The sequence below is a fragment of the Anopheles ziemanni genome, chromosome 3, assembly GCF_943734765.1.
Source record: "Anopheles ziemanni chromosome 3, idAnoZiCoDA_A2_x.2, whole genome shotgun sequence".
NCBI classification, from domain to species: Eukaryota; Metazoa; Arthropoda; class Insecta; order Diptera; family Culicidae; genus Anopheles; species Anopheles ziemanni.
The window spans coordinates 20678036-20688177 of record NC_080706.1 but is presented as its reverse complement, the minus strand read 5'-3'; the positions used below and the strand labels follow the sequence as shown (position 1 = coordinate 20688177).

Below are 10142 nucleotides of genomic sequence, written 5' to 3'. Positions count from 1 at the left end.
CACGCTTCCATTCACGAGTCCGAGAGGGTGTAGCTAGTGGCAAAGGGAGTTTTCCTTCTGGTTCCACCATCACCGCGAGTTTTCCTTTCGGAAATTGTGTGCGTCCGTACCATTTCGGTTGGAGTTTTATTTCGAGGGGAACCCGCTAGTGTGTATCGGTACGAAACATCAACATTATTGGTTCCGGAAACGAGGAGGAACACCGCCGTTGAAATTCTTTCCACCACACACATCCGCTCATCCAAGTGAACATACATCCCCTACAAGTTTCTAGTCCCATCCGCCTAGAGGTGGGGTGGTCCCGAACTACCTATCGGCGTTCGTTGCTTTCATCGGCAATCATCTTACGATGGCGATTCGGGTGACGAAAAAATGCTGTCTGTTTTCCACGCTCGGCGTGCTGGTGGTGGCGGCCGCTCTGACCGTGACCCTGGTGCTGGTACTGCGGGATGACGAGGAACTCAGCGAAACCTACCAGTTTTCCGCCAGCCCGATCGCGGTGCGGCTAGAGGAGCAACCGGATCACCGATATGTGCTGAGCATCCATCGAGGTAAGCGAAAGGAAATGCTCCGTCCTGGTGTAGGGATTGAGCCGAGTTAGAAAGGTTAATAATAATTGAACGAATTAACCGAAATGAATAATGAGTGATTACATTAATGTGATGCAACGAAACGTCAAATTCGAAAAAGAAATGAAATAATTCGCAAGCAAGTTGGCAATGAAAATTGAATGAGCTAGCCTACTAGAACTGAAAGAATTGGGCGCAAAAAAAAGTACGGACAATTAGATAAATTGAAGTGGTTCTCACTTGTATAGTAAGACGGTCTTGTGATTGATCTTGACCAGAGTGGATGGCGACAAGATAGAGAACACGAAGCAAATTTGGGAAAAATAATTCTTTTAATTTGGAATTTGAGATATATAACGAAACGATTCGTTGAGATCATGTTCGGAAAATGGAAAGACACATTTCTCCCTAATGATGCCTTATTTGCAGAAGGAGAAAGAACACTGTAAACCTTCAAAATCCCACCGCAACAACTCGTCTGCAACCTTCTGTTGTTTATTTTCCTTTTCCAAGAGTTGTTAAACTCATGACCGAACGTTAAGTGGTACCGACGGATTTTGGCGGATGATGGTACAGTGTTTTCCCAAAAAGTCCCGCTGCTCCTACCCGTGCACAGTGTGCACGTGCCATGCTCCATACAGATCAATCGCACGGCCGGACGCGATTGTTATGGTTGATATGAAAATAAACATCCACTCAGTCGACGGCTTCTTCTTCTGATAGCTTGCGAACCACAACTAGGCGGTACTCGATTCGTTTGAATGTTTAGGCGTGTGTTGAAATACGCCATGCCAGGGAAAAGGAAAACAAACGTCGGCACATCGAATTTATTGGGCATATCGTTTATAGAGATTTGGAAGAACCGCAGCGATCGAGTTCGATAGTGTTGGCATAGAGAGAGTGGAGGTGCTTTTCAAATAATTTTGGGGATACAATTGAAATTGGTGTACTCTGATATATTGAATTACAACACTCTCTGACTCTAATATATTGAAATATGTTTCACGAGTGTAAACGCTATTTAAATACTTTGAAGGATTTAAAAAATATACTGTACTTAAGTTAATAACTGTGCAACAGTGGTTCCTCCGGAACATGTATTATTTAGAGAGACTGTGAAATACACAAAAGCTCTTCCTGCCCGGGCCTTGAACGCTGCCAAATTGGTGAAAAAGAACGAAGCAACTATTTCATCGAAGAAGATAATTGCATGCAACCCGAACCGTCGGACCACCCAAACAACTTGCCCCATGGCGACCCTGAGGTTACGCCGCCGGCATGGCAAGCGTCAAGCGCTCAAAAGACTGCCGATGCATTTACAGATGCATTAGATTGGGAATGCAGCCCCTTTTTGGCACGTTGCGGTGCACGGGGATTGGAAAATCTCAGCCCTCGGTGGAAATATGTGTGTCGACCCACCTTTGAACTGCGGCCGGTACTCCTCCGATTCGACAGCGCCGCTGCAACTGCAACAGATTGCAACAGTTAGATAGACGCCACGAGACGAGTTTCCATCATTGTACCACCTCTTCTTTCCCTCCCGTCGGCGGGTACAAAGCGTTTCCACTACGCGGTAAATGGATTTTCTTGTGTGCCGCTTTCAGCTCACCTCTAAACTGACATCCTTTTAAAACCGTTTTGCCCTCGCGCTAGAGTCCACCACCGCCGATTCTGGCCGGCGCTGCTTGGCATAAATCAAACATTTACGGTTGAAATGATTGGCCATCGCCCAGCCGGTAATTTGATCGGTTCGGAGCCGATCGGGGCCCCGGGCGAAAGCAATACCACTTTGGCGTCCCATCCATCATGAAGAATCCATTCCGATCGCGATCACTGGTGCCCCCTGGTGTTGACCCCGCTGGTTCGAGCAACTGATTCGGATGAACACTTTCGTGCTCGTGTTTCCTTGTCAGCGATGGGAATAGTCGGCCTGAACATGGCGACATTCAAGGCAGGAAACTAATGGCATCGATTGAAGATGCGCACAATACAACTAAGTAAAAATTGCATACACGCCCAGTTAGGTTGAATAACGTTAGTGCTTCCTTAAACTTCTATAGCGGTTCCTAAAATTACTTTTACAGTTCCTTATACTGCTTTTCGTTTCGTTCAGGTTTTTAGTGAGCTTCTTTATCACGATCGGTAGAAAAATAAAACACAGGCAAATGTTACGAAGCACAGAAAAATCTATGATGACATATCACCGAACATGTTAATGCTATTTAATGTAGCTTGTATCATAGAAGAAAACAGTTTTACTTTCCAATGTTATTATAAAAGTTGTATTGTTTATCGTTTGTGCAATTTCTCGAAAGATTTGCACATATCCTTTGGAATGACTACATTCTTTATACAAAAGATACAAAATAACTTAACATATCCAATGAAAAGAAGAACCCAAAATAATGATAAATAGTAAAAATAATAATATCAGAACTAATAAACAAAAACTATATAACTTTTCTAGCTTTCCATGTTGAATACCATAGAAGATTTTCACAACGATTAGAGTGGAATTTAAAAAATAACCTAATTTCACAATAATCGAACAACCTTTGCAAAGGTAAATCTATTTGAGAATTGCTCTAATCTGCATAACTTCTATGCTGCTCTCTAGTAACTAAACATTAACTAAGTCTTAATGAAAGTTAATTGATGAAATAGCTAAATTTTGGAGCACACCTGTTAAGAGGAGTCAAAAAGATTCCATCTTAAAATGTAGAACAAATTCCTTTCGATCGTTCGTACGAGATCTCACGAAGGCAAGTAAATTAAGAGATATGATGCGAGCCGGACATCTTAAATATCAGACCAAAGCGAAACAACTACGCCAAAACGCGGCACCACACGACAGAAAACGGAAGGAACCAAGGAATGGGCAAAAATTAGTTATCACTTTCCTCCCGCAAGGTGTCGAAAGATCGCCCAAATGGGTGGGGTTGCGACTGACACGGGCCCCCGACGGACCGCGGCGGGTTGCCATCATCCGTTGTCGGCGTCGTCTCCATCGTCCGAGCGGTCAATATTGTATGGAACGCGCCACAAACAACAAACGATCCGTGACAGGCGACATGAAAACAGAGCATTAAAGTAAACGGTAACGATCAGCATCATGCTCGAGCTCGCACGCCGGAGAACGGAAAAGAAGAGTCATACACACATGCAGGAAGGAAGCAAGAAACCTTCCCTCCTTCCCACCCCAGAGCCGGCTTCTGGGCTTTTGGCTTTTTGACGGCCGTGTTTACATTCTTCGCTGATTGATGGACCCCACTAGCACCCACTTTCACCACCCTGGACCACCCGCCAGTGCGCGAGGAAGCGGTCAGAATGGAATCGCGAAAGCGTAGCCGAAAAAAAAATGTGCTGAACGGATTTCTCCGGTTCGGCAGTGTTGCCAGCCGGGGGAACGGCGGGTATCCCCCTACTTGGCGGGTCTATTTTTAAAAACCTTATTTTAGAGCCGATCCCAAAACCGCTGCCAATGAGAAAGTGATGCGAACATCTTACCCCCCGATGTCCCTGTCCATCGGCCAAATGCAATCTTCTACCCTGGTGGATCGTGTCCACCGCGTGCCGCCTTGTGCCGAACGTTCGTGCGACGACCATCAACCGATGATCGGTATCTTCCGGGCAGCAGCAGTAGCAGCAGCAAGGTGCAAGTAGCCGATCAGTTGTCTGTTTGTATTTTCCCAGAACGGGCCGAGGGGACGGGAGGGGCGGGTTTCGAATTGCCACACGCCGCGTCCGATTAAGGCAGCCGACCGATTTTCCTGCAGCTTTTTTTTTTCTTATGTTTTCCCTCGCGATCCAGTTCGCATGCCATCCAAATTTTGCTTTTGCATGCTCCTGCATTCACTGCTAATGGGGCTCGTAAATCGTCGTCCACTTCACGTGGCCTGGCATGGCGTGTCTGGGACCATGGAGGTTGTTTTTCGACCCCGGTCAAACCGTAACGCCCGGTCGTCCGAATGGCACGATGGAATGTCGGCATGAAACATTTCCACCCCGGTCCATATTCATCTACCTTTTATCATAGCTTGCGTTTGGAATGTCGGAAAACATTGGGTTGCGGCATGAGTTTGTAGCGATTTTCTGCAGATCAAATAGCACTAATCCGTTAATTTTAATTAGATAAACAACCAAATATTCGCATTCATAGCACCTTAATCATTTTTTTATAATTATCATTTCAAGGTCTGCAAAATAGAATCATTTTCACGGAGCTGTTGATTAAACCTTAACTCTAACCTTAATCTGGTTTACCTTCAGGTGAATATTGAGATAATAAATAGCATTTCCGCATTTTCAGCAATAACACAGTGTTGAAAAACGGTTAAAGCACTAGGCATTAAAAACTATACCTATCAAATATTATAGGTTTACTATCCTCCAATGAGTAAAATTTTATAACAGATAGTACTACTGTGTAAATATATAATCATTTGTCAACTGTTGAACAGTTGTATCTCGTAAAAGACATTGTGGGTTACAACTTCCACTAATGCTCTTGCAATTTCAGGTCTTCGGCTCATAACAAGCTTTTTCAGGATAATAATAAACTTCTTGGGCAAATATTAATTTGAACATTTACGTTGTGCTTATACACATTTTGCAGACGGTTGCCTACTGTATTTGCTTTAGAATCTACGAATAAGAAGCTCCTAGAGGAGCTGTACGAATCATACAAAAAAAAAGAGTGTTTATGGTAAGGGAAGCTTAATCGTCTTGCGATTGTTTAACGGCAACAGTAATGCCGTGATAAGAATGGCTCATAAACGTTACATCATAAATTGTCAAGCAAACAATCGAAGCGTCTCATCAACAGCTGACGGACAGCTATCTCCCGGTGGAAAGGTCTTTATCTCGGGGGGTCCCAAAAGGTGCCATTTCGCTTGCCGATATTTCACCCGAAATCACTCCATAAACACGTCAATTATCGCAAGCTTCTCGAACGCAGAAAAGGTTCACTAAACTCACCCCCCAACCCTCCACCCTTCCTGGCAACCAATTGAACTTCGGTCCATTTTGAAAGCGAACCAATTCCAGAGATACGGCGGTAAGAAAACTGTGCGTATGGGCGCACGTCCAACACGTGACATCGGTTCGTCGTCGGGGGGCCGAAAACGCCGAACGCCAAACGCCATCCTGATCATACGCGTCATTAACGGGTGCGCTTCGCGGTACATTTTTCATCCCAAAGTATTTCATAAGCGCACGCGGGTGTTCTGGCGTTCGACCGCCCTAACCGAAGGCTCCCGGCGTAGCACGCCCCGTATGGAGTGGACATTTGAATGGAAGGCAGAAAGTGTGGCATATAGGACACCTTTTTTCCCCCCAACGCATGGGCATTTCGGCGCACTCGGATCGCACTGGCCGCGCATCGAATCGGCGAAAAATGGCCATAATTAATGGGGTTTCCCCTCGTCGCTTCCTGGTTTCGGTAGCTTAAGAGCGGCCCATAAATCTACCGTGCTATCCCTTCTTTCACTCCTCCCGTGTGTGCAGCCGAAATTGGCCGCCAACCGCCAACGCAAACCCTTTACATCTCCCTTCCGATTCCCTTCGCCTCCGCCCGTGGAAGGATGAAAGCAAATGCTCGAAATTAATTTCGGAGCAGGGGAAATTAATTATTTCACCAGGCGTTATTTCCCGACCAACGGTTCCGACGGTGCCACCACTTGGGGGTAGAATGTGCGTCCGAGTGCTTTCGCCAAAAAAAAACCCCACCAACCACCGGTGGCGAGGGAGCTACCTGTCCCGAAAGGTTCTGATCGGTCGGTTTACGATTATGGGAACATGATTTATGCCATCCAGATGGGGAGGACGCGTGGCAGTGTAGGGTGGGCGGGTGGGACGGACCGGCTGGATTTTCATGACAAGTATTCTGGCGATCGAGGTCAGATCGGTTCGGAGGGCATTTCAAGGGATTGTAAATTATAATCAGTTCTTTCAAAAAAAAAAAGAAATGATGGATGTTCCCAGCGAATAAAACCGAAAACACCAATTGAAACGTTAGAATAAGAGTTGGGTAATTCCGATTCCGATTCAAGAATCTGAATGACTCTTTACTTCATTTTCGAGTTTCAGAAATTTGTTAATGATTTATTGATGAACCCCAAAGATCCATGAATGTTACAAGAACAGAAAAGTAAAGCCATGGGAAAAGGAACACCTTTTATTGTCGCTTGATCCACGCCAATGAAAGAATCATGAAGAGTTGTGAGGGATTCATTAAAGTTTCCAAAGATTCATCAATTTTTTAAGATTCGAAACATATCTGATTGGATCTTAGGCAAAAGATTCATATGAATGAATCTCGCCTAAGAATTCATAAGGCACAACACAAATGCTAGAAACAATTATTTGAATGAGTGCCATCAAAAGATTTCAACACACAACTATGTAAAATTTATGTTTTGAAGCGGAAGTAATTGAAGAAACGATACTATATTATCGATTCAAAATAATATTTTAAACCATTTGGATCCGCCGCTAATGTTTATTACTTCCGCTATTATTCTCTCACGCACCAGGTGACGATGAGCTGCAAAAGATCACCTTTGATCATGACTTCACGGACGACTCGGAAATCGAGACATTCCCCAAAGGAATGCGCCTGTTCGGCAACGGACATAACGTGGAAATCCGCGAGCTGGAGGATAGCGCCGGGTTCGCCTACCTCAGCGTCTCGCGCACCTTACGCAAGAGCCAGCTCGGTTCCGATCTGCTGCATCTACAAGGCACGCACGGTCCGGACCAGGCACCCCTCCACTGGTACGGCGGCCCGGAGCAGATGGAACAGTACTACCCGGTGGAGCAGCTACGCTTCGACGACTACGCGTACATCACCAAGGAGCTGCACAGTGCGGCCATCATCGAGCGCTACTGGGTCAGCACGGCCGGTGTGTTCGTGTACGTCGACAAGGAGGTCCCACTGTTCATCGACCAGGACGAGCAGGTGCTGCGGCTGACGGCGAAGAAGGAGCTCCCGTACTACACGTACGACGACGAGTTCGTCTTCAACTATCGCATCGGGGTGGCGGGTGATGCGCGCGAGGCGCACCAGCGTGCGATCGAGCGCGTGCTCAACCAGCCGGTCGACATTCCCGACGAGCGCATGGTGCGCCATCCGATCTGGTCGACCTGGGTGCGCTACCGGCGCCCGATCAGCCAGCAGACGGTGCTGGACTTTGCACGCGAAATCAACGCGTACGGGTTCAAGAACGCGCAGCTGGACGTCGACGACCTGTGGGAGGTGTGCTACGGGTCGCTCACGTTCAACACGATCACCTTCCCGAACGTGACCGAGATGACCGAGACGCTGCGCGAGATGGGCTTCCGGGTGACGCTCTGGGTGCATCCGTTCATCAACAAGAACTGCGATCCGTGGTATACGGAGGCATTGAGCAAAGGGTAAGTGTTCGAGGACAATTTCATTCAACGTTCATTGGCCTATCCGAAGGTTGTCCATCCAATGAAGTTTAACCTTCGTTTAGTCCCTCTGTCTAATGGGTTCTAATCTACGTTCAGGAACTCGGAACTTCTCGGAAGAACTCTCCCTTAACATTAAAATGAAACCGTAATCTCTCCGGTGTTGGATTCAAGGAGGATAGCTCTGGTGTTTGAAGTTTAACTATCTCTAAACTCCTTATCCTAGTGAATTTTTCGAAAATTGGCTCTTGGTCAAGTCATTTGAAGTTCGGGAGAACTCTCTCTAAAAATAGAAATGAATGTCAGGATCGATTAAATCAGAACTCCCGTATGAGACACCATGAAGATATATCAAGCGATTCACTGGAACAAAGGCCCCGAGAGAGTTAACTCTCTAATAGTAGAGTTAACTAATTCATAGTAAACTTCCTTCTCCTCCGTTTCCGTTGACTTACTTCTTGACGGATATTTGATGTATCTTTGCATATTAATGCATATATTATTATGTATCTTTGCTTGACAGAAAGTCTTGAATGTAGTTTCTGAATTTCCCATCATTTACAGCTACTTAGTAAAGTCGCACAACGAAACCATCGGGTACAACACCAAATGGTGGAACAGTGGCGAGAACGAGGCGTCCTACATCAACTTCAACAATCCGGACGCGGTCGAATGGTACCGGCGGCGGCTACGCGAACTCCAGGATCTCGGCATCGACAACTTCAAGTTTGACGCCGGTGAAACGAGCTGGGCCCCGGACGACCCGGAGATCGATGGTTCGAAGGCGCTGCTACCGTCCAGCCAGACGGTGAACTTTGTGCGCATGTGCGCCGCATTCGGGGGCATGATCGAGATACGGACCGGCTGGGGCACACAGGATCTGCCGGTGTTTGTGCGCATGCTCGACTTCGACACGCGCTGGGGCTGGAACAATGGGCTGCGGTCGCTCGTCCCGACGCTGTTACAGATGAACCTGAACGGCTACCCCTTCGTGCTGCCGGACATGATCGGTGGAAACGTGTACAACGACGACATCCTGACGAAGGAACTGTTCATCCGTTGGCTGCAGGCGAGCGTCTTCATGCCGAGCATCCAGTACTCCAAGACACCGTGGGATATCGATGAGGAGGTTAGACGATATTGGGGAGACCATGTGCTTCTTACGATCGGTTAATATCCTCTTCTTCAACAGACTGTCACCATATCGAAAAAGTTCACCGTACTGCATGAAACGTACGCTGACTACATCATCCAGCGAATGAGGTTGGCCGTATCACACGGCATCCCGGTGAACCCACCTCTCTGGTGGTTAGATCCGGCAGACAAAATTGCCCAAACCATCAACGACGGTGAGCTTCCGTTCAACTAAATACTCTTTCCCTTGCACGTGTTCTACGAATAACCCAAACTATCTCGTTCGCAGAATACCTGCTCGGTGAGGACATCGTGGTCGCACCGGTACTGACAGAGTTTGCCGTCACCCGGGACGTCTATCTGCCGAAGGGTACGTGGCGCGATGGCAACACGGGACGGGTGCACGAGGGTAGCCGATGGATCTACAACTACACTGCACCGATGGACACGCTTCCGTACTTTGTATCTGCAACGTTCCAAGCTAACTAAACGCTGCACCGTAGAAACTGGTGGAGCGAAGATGTATACTTATTAAACCAAAAACAACAAAAATGCCACAAAATCCTAGTTCCTTAATGCAAACGCGGGCAAGAGGGAACCGATGATGTTCTTGCAGGAAATGGAGAGGAAAGATGAGGAAAAGTGAGGTTAAAAGGAAGAAAATAGTGCTATATTTACAATTTTTCGTAAAAACTTAATAAAATTTATTTGTTGACACGTGTAAATACTTATTTGAGATAAATTGCATACATGCCAACCCATCCATATGTTTAATTCCGTTGGTGGTCATAAAGGTAGTCTTCCTGGTGCACATAAACTCACTTCGAGGAGGTGGAGTTGGTGTGTGGTTGACCATTTTCAAGATACGGTTTTTATGTGACTTTCCTTGCAAAGTTATGAATGATTACATCGGTAAGTTTTTCCATCTTTTTCTTTTTGGCTTAACGGCCATCTTGTTCATTCCTTTGTGTACGTGGATAGTCAGTCCTCTCGTACACGAGAGTGTCC

The 10142-nt window shown here is 46.5% G+C and overlaps 1 protein-coding gene across 1 annotated transcript; it reads left to right on the top strand.

Annotated features, from left to right (window-relative positions):
• The first annotated feature begins 349 nt into the window (after positions 1-349).
• On the top strand, positions 350-9623 carry LOC131288043 (myogenesis-regulating glycosidase-like). The gene is made up of 5 exons (XM_058317139.1): positions 350-551; positions 7103-7982; positions 8565-9129; positions 9193-9349; positions 9424-9623. The coding sequence occupies exons 1-5, from the start codon at positions 350-352 to the stop codon at positions 9621-9623; spliced, it is 2004 nt and encodes a 667-aa protein (XP_058173122.1).
• Positions 9624-10142: the final 519 nt, after the last annotated feature.

Excerpts from the sequence above, each read along its gene's own strand:
- LOC131288043 (XM_058317139.1), top strand. The coding sequence starts at position 350 with ATGGCGATTCGGGTGACGAAAAAATGCTGTCTGTTTTCCACGCTCGGC. Across the intron at positions 552-7,102 it reads TGTGCTGAGCATCCATCGAG|GTGACGATGAGCTGCAAAAG; the intron begins GTAAGCGAAAGG and ends CTCACGCACCAG. Across the intron at positions 7,983-8,564 it reads ACGGAGGCATTGAGCAAAGG|CTACTTAGTAAAGTCGCACA; the intron begins GTAAGTGTTCGA and ends CATCATTTACAG.